At 43.6% G+C, this 23234-nt stretch overlaps 1 protein-coding gene across 3 annotated transcripts; it reads right to left on the reverse strand.

The window, feature by feature from the left end:
• Positions 1 to 8043: 8043 nt before the first annotated feature.
• Positions 8044 to 17031, reverse strand: LOC128418773 (interferon alpha-inducible protein 27-like protein 2A). 3 transcript variants are annotated; one of them, XM_053398803.1, is made up of 5 exons: positions 16843 to 17031; positions 13898 to 13927; positions 10666 to 10698; positions 8808 to 8969; positions 8044 to 8704 (listed from the first exon to the last, which is right to left on the reverse strand). In XM_053398803.1, exons 2-5 carry the CDS (start codon positions 13908 to 13910, stop codon positions 8628 to 8630), a joined length of 285 nt encoding a protein of 94 aa, XP_053254778.1. In that variant the 5' UTR covers positions 13911 to 13927; positions 16843 to 17031; the 3' UTR covers positions 8044 to 8627. The 3 variants fall into 3 exon arrangements, with proteins under 3 accessions (XP_053254778.1, XP_053254779.1, XP_053254780.1); XM_053398804.1 differs by having other exon boundaries at positions 8808 to 8966; positions 16843 to 17030; XM_053398805.1 differs by having other exon boundaries at positions 8045 to 8704; positions 10666 to 10689; positions 16843 to 17030.
• Between the last annotated feature and the right edge of the window lie 6203 nt (positions 17032 to 23234).

Below are 23234 nucleotides of genomic sequence, written 5' to 3' on the forward strand. Positions count from 1 at the left end.
GACCCATGGATGACACAGCTGATAATGCCAAGGTTGCAGGTTTGAGCCCCATATGGGACAGCTGCACATTCCTGCATTGCAGGGGTTGGACTAGATGATCCTCAGGATCCCAACTCTACAATTCTATGATTCTGTGTCATCCTAATGTCCATATGGCGCTCACCCTTTTGCTTCCCGGTTCCTTCACTGCTTATAGTTCACTTTCCCTTTCTTTGTTAGGCTCTTAAGTCTTTCTGAAGATGAGGAACAGCAAAGGCTCCAGGGCTTGATAGCTTTCTGGCAATTCTAACAGACCTGTGCTGGAGGAATTGGTGCCAAATGATTGTTAACTTCTTGTTGCTGGGGAAATCCTTCAGAACTGGTTAGAGCAGAGGTAGCAAACCTGTGGCCCTTCAGTTCTGAGACTCCCCAAACAGCCCATGCCTTAGAGCAGGCATGGCCAAACTTGGCCCTCCAGCTGTTTTGGGAATACAGCTCCCATCATCCCTAGCTAGCAGGACCAGTGGTCAGGGATGATGGGAATTGTAGTCCCAAAGCAGCTCAAGGGCCAAGTTTGACCATGCTTGAGTTAGAGGTACATGTGGTGTTCAATATGCCAGGCACATGTGTTGATACCCATGCTGGCTAGGGCTGATGGGAGTTGAAGTCCAGCACATCTGGAGGGCACTCGGTTGGCCCCAGGGGGGAGGGCTGAAATAGAATATATGGAAAGGGGTTGTTCTGGTTTTCTATATAGAAGGTAAAGGGAAGGGAATTATTAGGTAAATAAGCAAGTTGTGCCTGGTCCTGGACAGGATTGGCTTGGCCACTGTGACCCCTATATTGGTAACCTCAAGACTGCACTGTTATAACACACACTATGTGGAGCTGTTCTGGAAGCTGCAGCTGGTATGAAATGCAGCTGCTAGGCTGCAGTCTGGGGCAACATGTGCATGTTACACTAATCCAAGGAGTTGCACTGACTGCAAACAGGCTGCTGGGCCAGGCTTTTAAGGATTTTGGTAATGACTTCTATTGCCCTAAGCAACTTGGTACCAGGATACCTGAGGCTCTTCCTGTTGGGCTGCAGCCTATGGAGCTACAGTTTGCAGCCACTGGAGGGAGAGTCTTTTCAGTGGTGGCACCCATACTATTAAAACCACCTGCCTTCTGAGAGTGGAAAATACAGTATGCCTAAACCTCATTACTTTGCACATCTTAAAACCACATTGTGCCGTCAGGATTCTGGTGCCGTTTGGTCTCAGAATAAAGCTACCGTAGATTTTCTGTTGTGTTTCCTTCCCACATTTTAATGTTTTGATAAATGTATTTTAATATTGTTGTACACCACTGTGAGACTTGATGTGGGAGGTGGTATAGAAATGTTTTAAATAAAGTATTAGTTATAAAATATGTTGTTCTTTTTTGGAATTGCTGTGGATGGGCAAGGGGAGTGGAATGGAGGCCGTATCAGGATCTTAATGAGGAGCACAAGCTTAACATGAGCCAACAGTGTGATGCAGCAGCAAAAAAAAACTAATGTAATTCAAGGCTGCATCAACAGAAGTTGTCCAGATCAAGGAACGTAATAGTGCCACTCTATTCTGCCTTGGTCAGACCCCACCTGGAATACTGTGTCCAGTTCTAGGCGCCACAATTTAAGGAGGATATTGACAAGCTGGAACATGCAGAGATTATCAAGAGTCTGGAAACCAAGCCTTATGAGGAACAGTTTTAAAAAATGTTTTCAAGGTTGGCTACCCTGCGCCTTTAACAACAACCTGAAAAGCACAAATGTAACACAGCTTTCCCCATCTCTGTGTATATCCTTCTGTCTGGAAAAGCTACACCTAGGTTTTTTTGCAGGAGGAGGGCAGTAAAAATGTTGGCGGCTCAATTCCTACATTGCTGCTTTTGCAGGGAACAAGAGAATTAAGCTCCGTGCCCGTTCAATTTACTTTCTGGTCCCCATCGCAGGTATGTTGAAACACAGTCACACTCTGGGTGTGCAGAGTGTTACGATATAGAAGCAATGCAGCTGCGAGCTGGTAGCTTGAAAACAAAACATGATGGAATGTTGGGACTGTTCTGTGGGAAACAGAGGGACAGTCAATTCACAGGGCAATGCACCGGAATTAGCTCAGAGTGTAATATGAGCTCTTCCTCTTGCTCTTGTAGAGGAAGTACAGGAGGTGTTTGTCCCTCGACTGCTGGAGCTTGAAGAGAGCAGTCATGTTTTCTGTAATGCTGCAAAGACAGGAATAAAAGCATGTAAATACGTTTCTGTCCATCTCCTTTTCCCTGCTGGGGGGGAGCAGGAGGGAGGGAGTGTGCTCTTCCCACGCTGGGAAGGGTCGCTTATCGTGACCTAGCCTGGATCTTGCTGGGAATGCAGCCAGGGAGGTCAACAGGAGACGAAGCCGGGTGCCTGGGAGTGTTGCCAGTTACTCCCGATATAGGCTTGATTTCCGACACAGAGTCAGTTACATGGGTGGGAGCCAACCTGCTTCAGAAAACAGGATATGGAGACACCAAAGTCACACAGTTCCTGGTCAGAGATAAAAAGGGGAGTGGCATGATGGACTGGAACTCACCTGGGCAGGCCAGATACCTGCAAGTGGAAATAAAGCCTTAGGAGGAACAGCTGAGGGAGTTGGGTAAGTTTAGCCTGGAGAAGAGAAGGCCGAGAAGTGATATGATAGCCATCTTCAAATATCTAAAGGGCTGTCACATGGAAGATGGAGCTGTGCTTGTTTTCTGCTGCTCCAGGGGATAGGAGCTGAACCAACAGATTCAAATTACAAGTAAGAAGATTCCAAGTAAACATCAGGAAGAACTTTCTGACAGAGCTGTTTGACAGTGGAACAGACTCCCTCGGAAGTGACGGACTCTCCTTCACTGAAGGCATTTTAAACATTGATTGAATGGCTATCGCTGCTGCTGCACGCAATGGCCACGCTGTAGCGCTCCTCCGTGCAAGGAGGAACATTGGCACAATCTGTGGGAGATTAGCAGCCAAACCCAACAAGTGCATGTTCTGGCTAGTTAGCATGAGAAGGGGCTAAGTCCACAGAGTTGTATTGCCAATAGCCAGATACTCAGCCCATAGAAATGCAATTCATAGAGAGGGCTCTGTGTGATGTCATTTCCCCTCCTCTCCTGGGGAGGAAGCAGCATATAGTACTTCCTGTTCTTCTCTTTCCTCCTTGGACCAGTGTTGGACGCAGGCATGCCTCTGCTTGCCCCATCTTTAGGCACAGGCCTGAAGCTGGTTATATTGTAAATATAAGTATTTTGCCTGCATAGTTGTTACTGCTATGTTGCTGTGAACCAATCCATGATTATAAAGTAAGTAAATATATTTTTAAACTTACTTCCTAAATTATTCCCTGATTCTTTATTAAACAGGGTAAGAAGGGGAAAGCAAGCTTACTTCACAGTTGGACTTGCTCCAAATAAGGTTTTATAGCTCAATTCCCTATGCTTTTAGTTTTGATGCCAAGTATGGGATTTGGAAACTCTGCTCAACCCACATGCATGGGTGTTTGGAGGGATACATTGTAATCAATATATCCTCTCCAGCCCATTGAAACCCATTCCACAAAATCAAAGTCCACCCCCTGCAGAGAGGGGTGCCCGCTGTGCTTGGCTGAGGCATGGGGTGGGTTTGTTGTTGTTGTTGTTTAGTCGTTTAGTTGTGTCCGACTCTTCGTGACCCCATGGACCAGAGCACGCCAGGCACTCCTGTCCTCCACTGCCTCCCGCAGTTTGGTCAAACTCATGCTGGTAGCTTCGAGAACACTATCCAACCATCTCATCCTCTGTCGTCCCCTTCTCCTTGTGCCCTCCATCTTTCCCAACATCAGGGTCTTTTCCAGGGAGTCTTCTCTTCTCATGAGGTGGCCAAAGTATTGGAGCCTCAGCTTCATGATCTGTCCTTCCACTGAGAACTCAGGGCTGATTTCCTTCAGAATGGATACGTTTGATCTTCTTGCAGTCCATGGGACTCTCAAGAGTCTCCTCCAACACCATAACTCAAAAGCATCAATTCTTCGGCAATCAGACCGGCAGAATCCAAGACCTGGGAGAAGAGTTGGTGGAAGAAGATTGGAAGAAATTTAAAGACCATCTTCAGAAACACTGTAAAATTAATGAATATTAAAAATGATGTTGGATTGAAAATAAGAGGCACTAGCAACAAAGTTAGTGAGAATATGCAAAAATGAGTTGATAATGGATGAAAATATAGAGCTATAATATGTTAAGATATGGAGTTAAGATAAACGAAAGAGGGTAAGGATTTGCTGATTTTATTATTTAAATGGGAATACAAAAAGGGGAGGTGTGAGGAAGTCAAGGAAACAAGCTAATGAGTTTAAAGTTACAAAAAATGGGTTTGTTTTTAACTCTTTTGTATCTATTCTTTTTTTGTATTTTGTATGTTCATCTTTCTTTTTTATTTTTTATGTATTTTGTATGTTTTTTTCTTTTTCTTTTTTTTGTATTTTGTAAATCTCTGTTTTTGTAAAATTTCAATAAATATTTTATTTTTTTTAAAAAACAATTCTTCGGCAATCAGCCTTCTTTATGGTCCAGCTCTCACTTCCATACATCACTACTGGGAAAACTATAGCTTTAACTATACGGACCTTTGTTGGCAAGGTAATGTCTCTGCTTTTTAAGATGCTGTCTAGGTTTGTCATTGCTTTTCTCCCAAGAAGCAGGCGTCTTTTAATTTCGTGGCTGTTGTCACCAACTGCAGTGATCATGGAGCCCAAAAAAGTGAAATCTCTCACTGCCTCCATTTCTTCCCCTTCTATTTGCCAGGAAGTGATGGGACCAGTGGCCATGATCTTCGGGGTTTTTTTGATGTTGAGCTTCAGACCATATTTTGCACTCTCCTCTTTCACCCTCATTAAAAGGTTCTTTAATTCCTCCTCACTTTCTGCCATCAAGGTTGTGTCATCTGCATATCTGAGGTTGTTGATATTTCTTCCGGCAATCTTAATTCCGGCTAGGGATTCATCCAGCCCAGCCTTTCGCATGATGAATTCTGCATATGAGTTAAATAAGCAGGGAGACAATATACAGCCTTGTTGTACGCCTTTCCCAATTTTGAACCAATCAGTTGTTTCATATCCAGTTCTAACTGTAGCTTCTTGTCCCACATAGAGATTTCTCAGGAGACAGATGAGGTGATCAGGCACTCCCATTTCTTCAAGAACTTACCATAGTTTGCTGTGCTTGACACAGTCAAAGGCTTTTGCATAGTCAATGAAGCAGAAGTAGATGTCTTTCTGGAACTCTCTAGCTTTCTCCATAATCCAGCGCATGTTTGCAATTTGGTCTCTGGTTCCTCTGCCTCTTCTAAATCCAGCTTGCGCTTCTGGGAGTTCTTGGTCCACATACTGCTTGAGCCTTCCTTGTAGAATTTTAAGCATAACCTTACTAGCATGTGAAATGAGTGCAATTGTGCGGTAGTTGGAGCATTCTTTGGCACTGCCCTTCTTTGGGATTGGGATGTAGACTGATCTTCTCCAATCCTCTGGCCACTGCTGAGTTTTCCAAACTTGCTGGTATATTGAGTGTAGCATCTTAACAGCATCATATTTTAAAATTTTGAATAGTTCAGCTGGAATACCATCACTTCCACTGGCCTTGTTATTAGCAGTGCTTTCTAAGGCCCATTTGATTTCACTCTCCAGGATGTCTGGCTCAAGGTCAGCAACCCCACTACCTGGGGTGCACGAGACATCCATATCTTTCTGGTATAATTCCTCTGTGTATTCTTGCCACCTCTTCTTGATGTCTTCTGTTTCTGTTAGGTCATTACCACTTTTGTCCTTTATTATAGTAATCTTTGTATGAAATGTTCCTTTCATATCTCCAATTTTCTTGAACAGATCTCTGGTTCTTCCCATTCTGTTGTTTTCCTCTATTTCTTTGCATTGCTCGTTTAAGAAGGCCTTCTTGTCTCTCCTTGCTATTTTTTGGAAATCTGCATTCAATTTCCTGTATCTTTCACTATCTCCCTCGCATTTTGCTTGCCTTCTCTCCCCCTCTGTTTGTAAGGCCTCGTTGGACAGCCACTTTGCTTTCTTGCATTTCCTTTTCATTGGGATGGTTTTCGTTGCTGCCTCCTGTATAATGTTGCGAGCCTCCATCCATAGTTCTTCAGGCACTCTGTCCACCAAATCTTAATCCTTAAACCTGTTCCTCACTTCCACTGTGTATTCATAAGGGATTTGATTTAGATTGTATCTTACCGGCCCAGTGGTTTTCCCCACTTTCTTCAGTTTAAGCTTGAATTTTGCTATAAGAAGCTGATGATCTGAGCCACAGTCAGCTCCAGGTCTTGTTTTTGCTGACTGTATAGAGCTTCTCCATCTTTGGCTGCAGAGAATATAATCAATCTGATTTCAATGCTGCCCATCTGGTGATGTCCATGTGTAGAGTCGCCTCTTGTGGTGTTGGAAAAGCGTGTTTGTGATGACCAGCTTGTTCTCTTGACAGAACTCTATTAGCCTTTGCCCTGCTTCGTTTTGATCTCCAAGGCCAAACTTGCCAGTTGTTCCTTTTATCTCTTGATTCCCTACTTTAGCATTCCAATCCCCTATAATGAGAAGAACATCCTTCTTTGGTGTCATTTCTAGAAGGTGTTGTAAGTCTTCATAGAATTGGTCAATTTCAGTTTCAGAAGGAGAAAAAGTGGATTCATTGCACTAGGGCAGGGATGTAAAACTCCCAAGAGACTGCAATCTACTTACAGAATAAAAAACTGGCAGTGATCTACCCCTTTTGGAGGGGTTCAGGTCAAAGTTGTTGAGCTTTGTTTTAGGGAGGAAAGCCAAACTTGTTGACTTTAAGGGGGAAAGGTAAAAGTTGCTTACCAACAGAACACTCAGGATAATGACAAAAACTGTCTTCCATACTAGCGATTGTGCACAAATGGAGGACGGGGCAAGGGGGCGGGACCGGATGCTCTTTTGCCCCCACAAAGGAAAAAGCGCCCAATTTGACATCCCTGCACGAGGGGAAGTGTTGTTTAATCCACTTAAATACATAGATCTTACGCTCCACTTTGTGCTGGAATCACACATAAAATACTGACCATCTCGAAGAACCCTAGCTCTCCTGTTTGTCAGTCCCAGTGGTGTTCCAATTCTGTCTGGTGTTTCCATTTACAGTGGTGCCTCGCAAGACAAAAAGAATCCGTTCCGCGAGTCTCTTTGTCTTGCAGTTTTTTCGTCTTCCGAAGCAAGCCCATTAGCGGCTTAGCGGATTAGCGCTATTAGCGGCTTAGCGGGTTTAGCGGATCAGCTGATAAGCGGCTTAGCGGATCAGCTGTTAAGCGGCTTAGCGGATCAGCTGATAAGCGGCTTAGCGGCTTGGGGAAAAGGGGGGGAAAAGGAAAAAAACCCTGCAGGAACTCGCAAGACATTTTCGTCTTGCGAAGCAAGCCCATAGGAAATTCGTTTTGCGAAGCACCTCCAAAACGGAAAACCCTTTCATCTAGCGGGTTTTCCGTCTTGCAAGGCATTCGTCTTGCGGGGCACCACTGTAACACTCTTGCTTTTAAGTAGAACATACCCAAGCTCAAAAGTTCTCCAAATACAGTGGTACCTCGGGTTACATACACTTCAGGTTACATATGCTTCAGGTTACAGACTCTGCTAACCCAGAAATAGTACCTCAGGTTATGAACTTTGCTTCAGGATGAGAACAGAAATTGTCCAGTGGTGGTGCAGCAGCAGCGGGAGGCCCCATTAGCTAAAGTGGTGCTTCAGGTTAAAAACATTTTCAGGTTAAGAACGGACCTCCAGAATGAATTAAGTTCTTAACCTGAGGTACCACTGTAGTTTGTGGTGCGTGCTGAAGGACCACCCTTGAATGCTGGCAATATAAGTTTTGTGAAGTTTAACAGGCAGGCCTGTCCCATGCTTGTTTCCGCTCTATTCTGCCCAATGGTCCAAATAACTATTGTGATTAATAGTAATCAATGGCGCTTGGGGGTCATAGAAGCATAGAGTTGGAAGGGACCCTGAGGATCATCTAGTCCAACCCCTGCAATGCAGGAATGTGCAACTGTCCCATATCTGCCATCCATCAATTGGCCTAATCCTCAGTTATTATTTTTTAATGTCCCCTCAAAGCTATTGACTACCACAACTTTGCAAAGGAGTGTTTTCCTCTATTGGTTCTGAATTTCTGCCAGTTAATTGCACTAGGTGAATCCGAGCTCTATTACTGGGGGCCTCAGTACATGTCTGGACTCCAGTCAGAATGGGATTCTCAACTAAGAAGCTCATAACTGTGCAAAGAGGGGAAATGGAGTTTCCCCCAGTGCAGCACAAAACACTGAAGTCAAAAGCCTGCTAAGGAAAACATGGATCTTTTCCTCATGGGACAGCAAGTATTTTACATGTGCGTTGCGTGATGCCACCAATCAGCTTTCTTGCTAACACACTTGTTGTTGTTTAATTCTCAAAGCTTTATTTGTTTTTGTGTATCTTGGCCAGTAGGAATAACGTAGCATTGATTAAAATCACATTTTGCTTAAGGTAATTTATGCCATTGACGGCAAAGCATAATCTTCCAAGTACTGCTTTTCCACGTAGATATGGCCTCTGCGTATGTGTGTCTTCTTCTTAAGGGAAGATGGCAGCCAGCAGTGCTCCACCAGCTGTCACTGCAGCTGTGGTAGCAGTGGACAGCCCAGCAGCACCTAGAAGATGATCAAGACACACAATTATTGTGATGAAGATCTCAAGGTGCGGAGACTGGCTCTGCCAATCATGTGGTTCTTGTCCTGAGAGCAGCAGACATACCGACTGACTGAAGTGCGGCAACAACGCTCCCAGCTGCTACTCCTCCACCATTGGCGATGGCCGCTGCCGACATCATTTTTGCAGCCAGAGAGCCAGCTGCAATTCCAGCTCCAGTGAAGCCTGCTGCTCCCAGTGCTACTGGGACAGCAACTGTGGCCACTGCTGCAAGAACACAGAATTAGGAATATGTTACATGACAGAAGCCTTAAATCTAAATTGGCTAGACCACAGTGCTTAACCGTCTTGGCTGTGGGTCCTAGGAGACCTTGCAGGCCTTTTCCCACCTGGCCTGGGATGGTGGGGCCCTGACTGACAGACTCTAATTTCAAAAGCTAAGGCTCTTGGGCTGGGGTATTTAGGGCAGTGGTTTCCAGTTGGGGGTGTGTGTGGTCTGTTGCACCCGCCTGAGAGAACTTGCTTATCTTGCTAATTGGGGAGTGAAAGCCATCTGTGGATCATTGAGCCTCCACGCACTATCAGGGAAAGTTGCTGGATGGCAAGAGAGTAGGGATTGGGGGAAAACCTCTGACATCATTTTATGGCACTTGCAATTGGTACAAGGAGAGAGTGAGAATGCAAATTGCTTGCTCCATGGGGCAAATTCATGGAGCCCTGCTAGGACAAAAGGGGAAGCAGCTCCTGGTTGCTTATCATCTAAAATAGGCTTCCTCAAACTTGGCCCTCCAGATGTTTTGAGACTATAATTCCCATCATCCCTGACAACTGGTCCTGCTAGCTGGGATCATGGGAACTGTAGGCTAAAAACATATGGAGGGCTGAGTTTGAGGAAGCCTGATCTAAAATAATTAAACTAGGAGCGCCTAATTCAGACGACTTGGCGTGTAAAGCTCTCCACCTATCGTTGTCGTCATCATCAATCCATCTTTTACCCCAAGGTCCCAAAGCAGCTTACAACAATTAAAACACAATATTTAAAGGCAATAGAAAACAACTTAATGCCATATGAATAAGGTGGATTCTAAAAATATGCCCAATCAAGCAAATGCATAATTTTGCGTCCAGACCTCATTGATTTTGGGAGGGGGGGGCGGGCAACCAGGTGCCTAGAAACTTGGGCTTGGGGAGAATTTGGTTCAAGTCCCTTTTTCGCTTTAAAAAATCAGAGTAGCCCTAGACCAGTCACTGTTTCTGAGACCAGTGGAGTGATGGGGGAACAAACCTTTTCACCAGCACTAGGTGCCTCCGTTGCTAGCACCTGCTCACAACAACTTGCCATAACTTCAGCTGCATTTCTGACAGTCAAGGCAGTTTGCTTCTCTCCTCCATCCACCCACCCACCCCTGCCATCCTTCCTGCTTTGGCCATCCCGGCTACCAGTGCTTTTTTTCTTGAAAAAAAGGTGGGGGAACTGACTACGATATATAGATACGGTGGAACCTTGGGTTACATACGCTTCAGGTTACAGACACCGCTAATCCAGAAATAGTACCTCGGGTTAAGAACTTTGCTTCAGGTTGAGAACAGAAATCGTGCTCCGGCGGCGCAGCAGCAGCAGGAGGCTCCATTAGCTAAAGTGGTGCTTCAGGTTAAGAACAGTTTCAGGTTAAGAACGGACCTCCGGAACGAATTAAGTACTTAACCCGAGTTACCACTGTATTTGCTTAATGCAGAACGGGCATCCAACTTTTGTTAAATTTAGTGGTATTGGCTATCCCTTCAGTTATTCTGTTTTGATATGCAAGGTGTTCTGTCAAAGCCATTTCACAGCTCTCATCAAGCCAGACTTTCATTGTGAACTCCACCATTTCCAATGACTTGCAAGCTTCATTCATGCTGCTGCAAGCAAAATAATCACCCGAACTTGCCCAACTGGAAATCCATATTGCTAAAAACTTACCCAAGCCGGCTGCACCTCCCAAAACTGCAGTTACTGAAAGAGAGATTTGTTTTAATAAGATATAATGGATCTCAAGTACATATACAGTCATACCTCGGGTTACGAATGCTGCGGGTTGCACGTTTCGGGTTGCAGACCGCGCAGAACCGGGAAGTACCAGAACGGGTTACTTCCAGGTTTCAGCGCTTGCTTATGTGCAGAAGCCCAAAATGATGTCACACGCGTGCGCAGAAGCACCGAATTGCTACGAACACCGCGGGTTGCAAACGTGCCTCCTGCATGGATCACGTTTGCAACCAGAGGTATGACTGTAAAATGCAAAAAAGCATAGGTGAGCTACAACTATGATGGGCATATTTGTCAGTTTCAGTTCCTTTCTGTTCCTCATGTTTTTCAATCTCAGGTTCAGTTCACATTTCCATATCACCTTGATTTAAAAGCAAATGCAAACAAATTCTCATGAAAATTTACCAACATTTCAATGCTGATTTCTCCTAATATATACATTTTTATGCAATATTCCCTAGTGCACACATTTTTTTGCAAAGCAATTTCTCTAAAACAATACATTTTAAAAAATGTTATTTTTACTAATCTACACATTTTTAAGGACAGTGTGTGCCTTTTTGTACACATTGCTTGGCTGAAGAACTGCACTGCAAAATTCAGAGAAGTGCACATCTCAAAGGGTTGTTGTTTTGGTTCTTGTACTGCATCTGAAAGTGCAAATTAGGGAGGTTCACCTTTCAATTTGAAAGGAAATGAGTTTCTCGCCCATCCCTACCTGTGGCAGAGGGAAGTGGAAGCTATCAATTGGCACTGTGCCCAGAAATTAACTGCTATCTATGACTAGGAGGTGGATAACATATGGGAGTTTGATCAAGAAAGAAGGAAGTAAGTGGAAAATGAAACCATATGAAGAAGTGAAAGAACATGTAAATGATTGGCTGCATTACTTTCAGATTAATGAAATGTTTAGAAAAGAGATTGCAGAAAGAGGCTATTTTGAAAAAGAATCTAGGTTTCAACGAGAAGTATTGAATAATGAAGTTAAAAATTTATCTATGATGTATAAATTATTATTAGAATGGCATTTGAAGGATGAAGAGGTTAAATCTGTTATGATTCAATGGGCCAAAGATTTTGGACATAACATTCAATTTGATGATTGGATAAAATTATGGAAGGAAGGGATGAGATTTACAGCATGCACCACAATTAAAGAAAATGTTATGAAAATGATATATCGATGGTATATAACACCAGTCAAATTAAGTAAGATGTATAAGGTGAGTAATAAATGTTGGAAATGTAAGGAGAAAGAAGGGACATTTTATCATATGTGGTGGGAATGTAAAAAAATGAAGTGTTTCTGGGAAATGATACATAATGAGATAAAGAAAACATTGAAATATACATTTGTTAAAAAACCAGAAGCATTCCTATTAGGAATTTTAGGTGGTGAGATAAAAAGGAAGGATCAGTAAATATTTTTGTATGCAGTAACAGCAGCTAGAACTCTTGTGGCCCAGAAATGGAAACAAGAAGAAATGCCCACGATTGAAGAATGGAGAATGAAATTAACGGATTATGCAGAACTGGACAGATTAACAGGGAGGATTCGCAACCGACGGGGCCAAAGATTCACTGAGGACTGGAATAAATTTACAGAATATATTAAAAATATTTGTGATAATGATATAACATTTGTAAGTTTCCAAGAAGCTCTGTAAGAAGGTTTGGTAGAAATATTGTTTAAATAACATGGTAAGATAAGATATACATAGTGCAATATAAATGAAGAAATGTGAAGATATGTAATAACTACGGAAAAATATCAGACATGTTGGTGGAAGTCTAAAGAAAAAAAGACGTGTGATGAATTCCAAATGTTTAATTGTGTTATAAATTTGTTTTTATTGGAAAATTAATAAAAATGATATATATATATAAAAAGAAATGAACTGCTATCCAGTGCAAATCTTTTCATACTGGGCAAGATATATTTCAAACTGGCATTTTCCAACATAATGGCACAGTTGCATTTCTTAACCAGCTTCAGTTTCCGTGCTGTCTTCAAAAGCTGCCCAAGATGTGGCCTGTTACATTAATCTAAGATGTTACAAGAGCATGTAACTGCCCATGCAGAACTAGAAGAAATGTATTTCAGATTTGTTCAATTCTTTCATCTAGTCTTGGTCACTATGTATACAGTTGTACAAGATTTTGAAATACAGTGGTACCTCGGGTTACATACGCTTCAGGTTACAGACTTCGCTAACCCAGAAATAGTACCTCAGGTTAAGAACATTGCTTCAGGATGAGAACAGAAATCGTGCTCCGGCGGCATGGCAGCAGCAGGAGGCCCCATTAGCTAAAGTGGTGCTTCAGGTTAAGAACAGTTTCAGGTTAAGAACGGACCTCCGGAACGAATTAAGTACTTAACCCGAGGTACCACTGTACTTGCAAGAGTACCACTTGTACCCACAAGAGACCTCCAGTTTCAGGAACAGGGAAGTTCTCATTGAAGCGTGGGGCAACACACACATTTAACCAAGTATTGCCTACTACTGTACATGAATGTTAAGATAGATTTTGGAAACATAAAATTAAAAGCACTCCTATGCGGATGAAGGCACACGAATACATTCACAGAAACAGTGTCTGTGTACTGGGATGCAGGTGGCGCTGTGTTCTAAACCACTGAGACTCTTGGGCTTGCCGGCGGTTCAAATCCCCATGATGGGGTGAACTCCCATTGCTCTGTCCCAGCTTCTGCCAATCTAGCAGTTTGAAAGCATGCCAGTGCAAGTAGATAAATAGATACCACTGTGGTGGGAAGGTAAATGGCGTTTCCGTGCACTCTCGTTTCCATCAGAGTGTTTCGTTGCACCAGAAGTGGTTTAGTCATGCTGGCCACATGATCCAGAAAGCTATCTGTGGAGAAATGTCAGCTACCTCGGCCTGAAAGTGAGATGAGCGCTGCAACCCCATAGTCACCTTTGACTGGTAAAGGTCCAGGGGTCCTTTACCTTTTCCCCTTACCTGTGTACACATTAATGCCATAGTGTCAACAGATCCTAACGGTGAAGCATGCTTCCAATTTTAATCTCCGCTGAGTGGGGGTGGATGTGAGGAGAATTTGTGACACTGACTGAGAATTTGAGACAACTGCTTTGGACTATACGGTTACAGTTACCCAATCCCCAAGAAAGTAAACAGGCTCTCTTACCTGGCTCAACCATGCTGGCTTCCTAAAGACCTGTATAGAGGCGCAAGAAACTCTTGTTAGGATAATGCAGTGTACAATTGTGTGTGAAACTATGGAACTCAATCCCACAGAAGGCAGTGATGGCTTTAAAAGAGGACTGGACAAATTCATGGAGGATAAGGCTATCAGTGATTACAAGCCATAATGGCTGTGCTCTGCCTCCAGTTCAGAGGCTGCAGTGCTTCTGAATACCAGTTGCTGGAAACCACTGGAGTTGCGATTGAGAGTTTTCCAGATGCATCTGAATGGCCATTGTGAAAACAGGATTCTAGACTAGATGGACCATTGGCTTGATCCAGCAAGATCTTATGTTCTTAACTAACAACCACTCAGACTCCCACTGCGTCCAGAACCCACTCGCACATTACGCCACTGCACTGTTAAAATGATTTGCTTAAAACAATTCCCAAGGTGGGAAACTGCCGTGTTAATTCTGTTTCACAGCAAAAGCAACCAAGAGTCTCATGGTAACATAAAGACTAGCAAATTATATTCAGCATAAGCTTCCATGAGTTAAAAAAGGACTCTGGTTCATGGGTGTAGCGGGGGGAGCAGCTCCCCCCCGATGAAGTAAAACAATATACTGTAAATTCTTAACTAACTGACCAATCACATCGGTTCTGCCCCCCTAACAAAAGTCCTGACCCCCCAACCAAATCCTGTCCCCCCCCAACAAAGATCCTGGCTACGCCCATGAGCTGGATGACAGTATTATACCACTTTAAATGGTCCTCATGGCTTCCCTCAAAGAATCCTGGGAACTATAGTTTGTTGAGGGTGCTGAGAGTTGTTAGGAGACCCCTGTTCCTGTTTGAGAGCAACAAGCATCAAAGTGGTTTAACAATCACTCCCTAAATAGTTACAGTGACAATTATCATCCTCTGCTGGTCTCTGTTTCGGGAAGTTTTTACTGTGTGACACTTTATTGTTTTTATATTTTGCTGGGAGCAGCCCAGAGTAGCTGGGTATTTATACCCAGAAGGGCGGGGTATTATTATTATTTCCCTTTACACAATTACCAACTGCCTGGGGGTTTTTTGCATTTTGTTTCCCTCTTGACCTCTCCATACCCTCTGCCTCCCAAGCATTTGTGTGTACATCACTTGGCCAATTTAGGATAATTCTGCGCATCTGATAAAGTGGTTTAGCAACCAATCCCTCTTCCCAGGGAACTCAGAAAATGGTGCCCCCTCATGGAATCCTGGGAATTGTAGTTTGTCAGTTTGTAGTTTGGCATGCAGATAAACAAAGTGCTGGGAAGAGGGTTCCTCACTCTGTCATCCGCCTGGCAGGAAAATATTCAGAGGCATTTCTGCAGGCCAGGCTGCTGCTAAAAGGCATAGAAGAGCCAGTAAGAAGGGCACTGGTGGAAAAAGTTAGTTGGATAAAAAGTTAGTTGAGGGTGGGGGTGGGTAGCCACGTTTTTTGCTGCGGGTGAAGCCTCCAGAGGGGTGTCATTTTTATTTTATTTTTATAATATTTTTTATTAATTTTCAATCATAATCCAATAATACCCTCATTATAACAATACCAATTTATAACACAATAATATCAATCATTAAGATACCAAATTATATAATTTAGATAAGGTGGCCCCCAGGTGCTGGAATTGATGACTTGATGATTTTCTTTATTTTTGTGTTCCAAAATCTTACTGATTTCAATTACTTTCCGGTCATAATAATCCCTATCCAGAGGGGCGTCATTGAGGCTCCCAGCCTGCTGGGCTTCAGGGATTAGCTTGCATGCCCAGCCTTCCTGTTCGTAAGTGAGCAATCCTGATTCACGTTTCCATGCATGTATATTGTTCTTTTGCACTCTTATTCCCCACCCATCCCCATCCTCAGTCAGTTTGGCTCTGGCCTTTAATATATAAGAACTATTTATTTATCTCACAGCTAACCTGCAGCAAAAACATTATAATGCTCTAAATAGATATAAATTATATCTCCTAAAACTGTAAAAAAATTCATAATTTTTATTACTTGTTGATAAAAGTTATTTTGGATATTCTGTTGTGTAAATTATGCTGGGGGGATTTTTTTTAAAAGCAAAACTTTGTATTCAAATAATATTTTGTCTACTTGTTATGAACAAATGTGTTGAGATGTGTTTGTGTACGCAAATGCCTATGGCGTGTTTGTGTGTGTGTGCCAAACTGTGTCTTTGACCTCAGTGAAATAAAGCATAGTTTCACCCCTGAATACTGTACTGTGCTTTTAATATAACCAAATGTAAATTTAATATGTGCAAACTTATATGATTAAAAATTCATAGTATCAGGAAAACAACCAACAGCCACCAGGTTATACTCAGGTGAAGTAAAGAACGTCCTCACAGCCAAAGAGTTAATCTTTAGAATTTCCTACCTAACATTTCCATATGACTTTAATCCAGAAATTTAACAAGCAGCTGCCAATTATATGAGGAGTCGGCTTGTTTCAATCTATCCTATATATGTTGCATTAAGTTAACAAATTGCTAACAATATGAGCAATTGTATTAAGTTACCTCTCACCAGATTTTCTTTTCTTAAATGAAGGTATTGTTGCTTTTAAAAAGGCATTCGGTATTTGTGTTGAAAGCAACCTATTAACAATACTTTAACAGTTAGAGCTTTCATTTTAAAAACATCCTTAATGTTGTCTAACAGCAAAACCAAGGGGGCAAGGGAAGCTCACACCCTGCTTTTTCTTTGATTCCTTTTATGATACTTTGCCAAAAACACTACGTATCTTTACCTCCCCACCAAATAAGCTTAAAAGCTACTCAATTCTTGGAAAGTATACATTCTGAGAAGTGATACTTGGTCTTGCGTATTAAGAAATATTTCTCTGAAATAGAAACATCTCAATATTCAGCTGCTGGGGAAGGAACTGATGGAGTCACCAACTTCCCTTGCTTACCCTTTGGGTAATCCTGTGAGAAGTTCCTACTCACCCACTCCGCTTCTTGTGTATCTGCAGCCACTGCCCCCTCTTGTTTATATCCTTCTCTGTAGTGGGGAGAGGCTAGTGACTGACAGCATGCTCCACCAATGTAAACAGAATCTGGACTCTAGTTCCATGCTGCAGCCCTGCTCCAGTTATTAAGTAACGTCCAGGGACCATTCCACAAACCTTTAGGTTTCTATTTCCCAGCCCTCTGAGGAGAAGGAGGGAAACGAAAGTGATACATTCAGCCCCTGGGGCGAGGCATTCCCAACTCTTGTACTTCGAGAAATAAGTACAAGAAGGTAGATATCAGTTCACACATTCGGCCACTAGGGAGCAGTATGGTCTAAGAAGCAGCCGCTGATACAACGCATCCAATCAGTGAAATTAATTTTTAAATCAGGTAATGCTTGTGATGTGATTTTCCGAAGAGGTAACGGTGTCTCTCCCACTTTTTGAATATAAACTTATTTTCATGAACAACAGCAAAAAGAATTATGTTGGGCGGGGAGGAGTCGTGCGGGAGTCAATAGTTATTTGTTCTATTGTTACTTGATGTATTGCATTCATCAACCTTTGCAATAATTGATTCTAAAATGACACATATCTGTATTACGGAAGACATGTTTATTATTCTGCACCTCGATATTCTTCTTGAAAGGAGAGGAAAAACAACAGCAACTATGCACTTTGTTGTTGTTGTCTAGTCTTTTAGTTGTGTCAGACTCTTCGTGACCCCATGGACCAGAGCACGCCAGGCACTCCTGTCTTCCACTGCCTCCCGCAGTTTGGTCAAACTCATGCTGGTAGCTTCGAGAACAGTATCCAACCATCTCGTCCTCTGTCGTCCCCTTCTCCTTGTGCCCTCCATCTTTCCCAATATCAGGGTCTTTTCCAGGGAGTCTTCTCTTCTCATGAGGTGGCCAAAGTACTGGAGCCTCAGCTTCACAATCTGTCCTTCCAGTGAGCACTCAGGGCTGATTTCCTTCAGAATGGATAGGTTTGATCTTCTTGCAGTCCATGGGACTCTCAAGAGTCTCCTCCAGCACCATAATTCAAAAGCATCAATTCTTCGGCAATCAGCCTTCTTTATGGTCCAGCTCTCACTTCCATACATCACTACTGGGAAAACCATAGCTTTAACTATACGGACCTTTGTTGGCAAGGTGCACTTAGGGCATCCTTTCTCAGCCTTGGGTCTCCAGATGTTGGACTACAACTCCCAGCATCCCTCACCGCTGGCCCTGCTGGTTAGGGATGATGGGGTAGCCCAGCTGCATCTGGGGATCCCTTGTTGGAGAAGGCTGCCTCCGAAGCCAAGCAGAGAAGGTGCTTAAGGCCAGTCACAATGCAGCTTGGAGCTGAGCAGGTCTCTGACTAGCCAGTGCCTGGCTGGGAGAAGGACAGCGCCGACTTGTCTATATCCAATGGCTGATGGCTTGGCTGTTTTTGGCTCTTGCTTCTTCCCGTAGCGGGGGGCGGGGACGGGGCGGGAGAAGAGTGACACGTTTCCATGGGGAAGCTGCTGCGTGTCGCCGCGCTACGGGCCGGGGCGGGGCCAGGAGGGATGAGCGGAGGAGGGGGACCCAGGAGCTCTTAAAGGAGACGCGCCGAAGAATGCGCCCCTGTTGAATTGGAGGCGCTTTCAGAGCTGCTGGTGAGTGTGGGAGGCGGTACCGGGCAGTGTGTGCGCATTTTTATATATTTATGAATGAAATGGAGGGCCCTGGCAATTTGAAACCTCATAGGGAGGAAGATGCTACTGACTGAGGTTTTGATTTAATACATGCGATGCTGTTCGAGGGATGCTGCTCACCCTAAAAGAGGGGTGGGGGAGAGTTTTTAGGGGGGGTTAATAGGATCTCTTGGTGTTCAGCGAGGGAGGTCGGCAGCCCGGGTAGCCTCTGTGCAATCAGGTTGCCACCTTTTCCTGGTGGCCCTGCTCGTGTGCTTTTAACAGCAGGCTGTAGCATTAGCAAATGAGCAGCCTTTCCTGGCCTGCTGTACCTCCATGCAAAGGAAAGCCTTCACCTGATCGTTTCCATCATGTGTCCTGCCGTGAAACAATACAGCTGTCTCCATTTACTTCCCGATACCTGTCTTAAAGGGACACGGGTGGCGCTGTGGGTTAAACCACAGAGCCTACAATCGGAAGGTCAGTGGTTCGAATCCCCGCGACGAGGTGAGCTCCCGTTGCTCGGTCCCTGCTCCTGCCAACCTAGCAGTTCAAAAGCACGTCAAAGTGCAAGTAGATAAATAGGTACCACTCTGGCGGGAAGGTAAATGGCGTTTCCAGGCGCTGCTCTGGTTTGCCAGAAGTTGCTTAGTCATGCTGGCCACATGACCCAGAAGCTGAACGCTGGCTCCCTCGGCCAATAAAGCGAGATGAGCGCCACAACCCCAGAATCGGTCATGACTGGACCCTAATGGTCAGGGGTACCTTTACCTGTCTTAAACCACTTTAAGGGCAATAACTCAGTGGTGGAGCATCTGCTTTGCATCCAGAAGGTGTCAGGATCAATCCCTGGCATTTTCAGATAGGTCTGGGGGCTGGCCTGTGCCTGAAACCCTGGAGAGCCACTGTTAGTCAAGGTACACAAGATGCATGAATGATTTGACTCAGTATAGGCAGTTCTCCTTATTCCTACATTTCCTGTTTGCTTTTGGGGTAATTATGTTGCAAGAGCTAGTGGAGGGTGAGTGGGGAGGTTAGTCTGCATTCCCATTCTTGCTTTCTCCTGAATCTCCAGAAATTAAATATCCGGAGGCAGCGCTGGCATCTTGCTTCTAGTACTATGCAAGTAAACACCTGTGTGTTAAAATCAAAGCAAGGCATGATAATCTGCTGTTTCCACATGCTGGTCAGGATCACTTCAAACTGTGGGCAATCCATTATATTTATAACTGACTGTCGTGGCACCTAATAAAAGACTAACAAATTACTCAGTGGAAGCTTATGCCATAATAAGGGCAGGGTTCAGTGCCTGGGGCACATGCTGTGCATGCAAAAGGTCCAAAGTTCAATGCTCAGCATTTCCAGGTAGACCTGGGAAGCATACCTGTTTGAAACACTGCAAGGCATTTACTGTGGTACCTTGGGTTAAGAACTTAATTCGTTCTGGAGGTCCGTTCTTAACCTGAAACTGTTCTTTACCTGAGGTACCACTTTAGCTAATGGGGCCTCCTGCTGCCGCCGCCACACAATTTCTGTTCTCATCCTGAAGCAAAGTTCTTAACCCGAGGTACTATTTCTGGGTTAGCGGAATCTGTAACCTGAAGCGTCTGTAACCTGAAGTGTCTGTAACCAGAGGTACCACTGTAGTTGCCTGTCAGTGTAAAAGACAATACTAAACTAGATAGACCAATAGTCTGACTCTGCAGAAGGCAACTTCCTATGTTTTAGAATAGGTAGTAGTAGGAAAAACCAGTGTGTTGCAGGGAGCCAGGTGTGTTCAGTGTACCCCTATGTTTTCTTTACACAGAGATGCACTTTCCCCATTGCATAATCTCTGTCTGTAGGTTTCAGATCGCCTAGCATCACATATAGAGGGAAGATTTTGCTTCTCTGCAGTGGTGAACTTTTCTGTAAAGGAAAAATTTCTTTCTAGTAGCAGCCAGCATGGAAATATCAGGAGTGTGTGTCTGTACAAGCTGTTACTCTTGAGTTTGGCATATTAATACATTGTAACAGATTACTAAAGGGTTTGTTAGACTAGAGGATGCTGTTGTTGTTGAAGCAATGTGGTTTTCATTTTTTTTCTTTCATTAAAATTGTTGTGGTTGGGATTAGGCCCCTCGCTGCACATGACTTGTGCTGGGAGTATATTGTGGTTTGATGGCTGTTTGGGGTGATATTAAGGTGTGTGGCAAAACTTTCCCTTTCCTCCTGAGGCTACACCTGTGTGCTTTGTTTGGAATGCAAGTTCTTTTTTTAAAATTGTTTTCATTAAAGAATTTCTTGGGTCACAAAGATGTTTTCAGATCATAAAGTCTTTTTTTTTACAGATCGTTTTTATTCAATGTGAAATTTGAATGCTGTATACAGTATATGGTGGGGGGGGAAAGAGAGATGAGGAGAGAAGGGGGTAGTAAACATTCATTCTTTTACATAGTGTATGTGTGAGGTTTTTGGAACGTAAGTTCTATGCAGGATATGTTTCATGTTATACTCACTCTTCCCTTGTATTTGAAATTGGACCATAAAATCAAAAATCAAATATATCATATTGAAGTCATACTTGGCATTGTAACCTGTGGCCCTCCAGATGTGGTGGACTCCAACTCCCATCAGCCTCAGCCCACATGTCCAAAGGTGAAGGATGATGGGAGCTGGAGTCTAACAGTTTCCCCACCCCTGCCCTTTGTTGTCAGGAAGGTTTGGTGCACTTTCAACTTTATTCCAAACTGAGCTTTCACGTACAGAACTGGGTGAGTGAGTGCCACTGAGAAATGAGCAAGTTGGATCTGCATAGCTCCATATTCTGCATAGCTTCATATTCTTGCATCATGTTGGTGTGGTGCTATGGCCAACAAAGACTTTGCACATCATGCTGAGCCAAGCCATGGTTTAGCGCAAATGCATGGGCTGTGGGAGAGGAAATTGAGGTCACTTTGCTCCCTGCCAGTCAATCTGTAGATGTGCCGGGACAAGCTACTGTTTGCCTTACTTAGCATGTTATCTGAAACAGGGCTAGTGGTTTGAACCTATGGTTTACAGCTCATGGTTAGTCCAGGGGAGCTAAAGCATGAGCCTGGGTTCAGACAACATCTCAAGTCAAACCATGGCTTGTCTTTTTGGTTAACTAATTACCAACACTGCATAGCTGCCTTGAAGATAAGGGAAGTGGTTGAAATTTCCCTCTGGTGCTATATCCTTGATCTATATCTTTGCCCCTGCCCCCTCCAGCATACAGGTTTCAGAATGAATAGTGGTTGGAAGGGGGAGATTTCAGATTAAGGAAAAGGCATGAGTGACGAAGGTCAAACTTCCCTCTCTGTAGCACCCCTTCAGCGGTGCAGATGCTGTGAGCTGCGAGCAGCTTGTAACTCACAGTCCTAGGATAAATTTTGGCTCTTGCCAGTTAATAAACGGAAGCTGTACAGGGTTCATTTATGATATGACAGAAGATTTTTCTGGTCATTACAAGAATAAATAATTTTTCTAGACATGTCTCCACAATCTGGTTTAAAGCAATTTATACCTGTCTAAATTCACAGACATGCCAATAAAGACCTGTCTGTATTATACAGATGTTTGCATCTTGCCCATCACAGTGTCTCTTTCTGTTGTTTGTACAAGGTCTGACTCAAATCAGGTTTCTTCCTACTTCTCCTACAGTTGTTGACAGCTTGTGGTTCTTCTCACATAACTGAGTCACCTTAACTTGTCTTCATTCATTGGGCTGTTAGAGTTACGCTCAAATTGTGGAAGAGAGGGCTGTGTGTACTCAAGGTGCGCCTGCAGAGCCAGGTGGTCTTGATGTGGCACTGCTGGTGTAGCTACAGTGCAGCTTGTATACCTACTACCTTCTAAAGTCCCCTCTGAACCAACCTGGACCCAGTGAGTGTCATATGAAGCCCTTAATCGTGTGTTCCTTCCTCAGGATGTTCAAGGGTGGCAACACAAGTCCAGGTCTTTTCTGTGGTGGCTCCCAGCTTGTGAAATGCTCTGTCCAGGGATGCTTGCCTGGCACCATCATTACATAGCTTAGAAAAACATTTGGCTGTTAATTATCTGTGGTCTCCTTGATAGGATCATCCTTTTGATTTTGCTTCAAATATTTTTCTTTTATGCTGGTTTTACTGTATGTGTTCCTTGTTTATATACTGTAAGTTGCTTTGAGTTACCTTGGTAAAAAAAGTGACCAATATATCTAATTAATAATAATATGAAAAGTCCATGCCTGAATCCATCTACTATTCTAATGATTACTGTTTAAGAGAGTCTAATTATCATAGAATTATAGAGTTGGAGGAGACTCCAAGTTCAGCCTCCTGCCATACAGGAATTACAGATAAAGAATCCCTGAAAGATGGCTAGTCAACCTCTGTTTAAAAACCCCCAGTGAAGGAGAGTCCTTCAGATATTTGAAGATGGCTATCATCACTTCTCGGCCTTTTCTTCTCCAGTCTAAACTTACCCAACTCCCTCAGCCGTTCCTCCTAAGGCTTTATTTCCACTTGCAGGTATCTGGCCTGCCCAGGTGAGTTCCAGTCCATCATGCCACTCCCCCTTTTATCTCTGACCAGGAACTGAGTGACTTTGGTGTCTCCATGTCCTGTTCTCTGAAGCAGGTTGGCTCCCAGCCATGTAACTGACTCTGCACACCCACAGGGTGTGACTGTGTTTCAACATACCTGCGATG

This window comes from Podarcis raffonei, chromosome 8, assembly GCF_027172205.1.
Source record: "Podarcis raffonei isolate rPodRaf1 chromosome 8, rPodRaf1.pri, whole genome shotgun sequence".
NCBI lineage: Eukaryota > Metazoa > Chordata > Lepidosauria > Squamata > Lacertidae > Podarcis > Podarcis raffonei.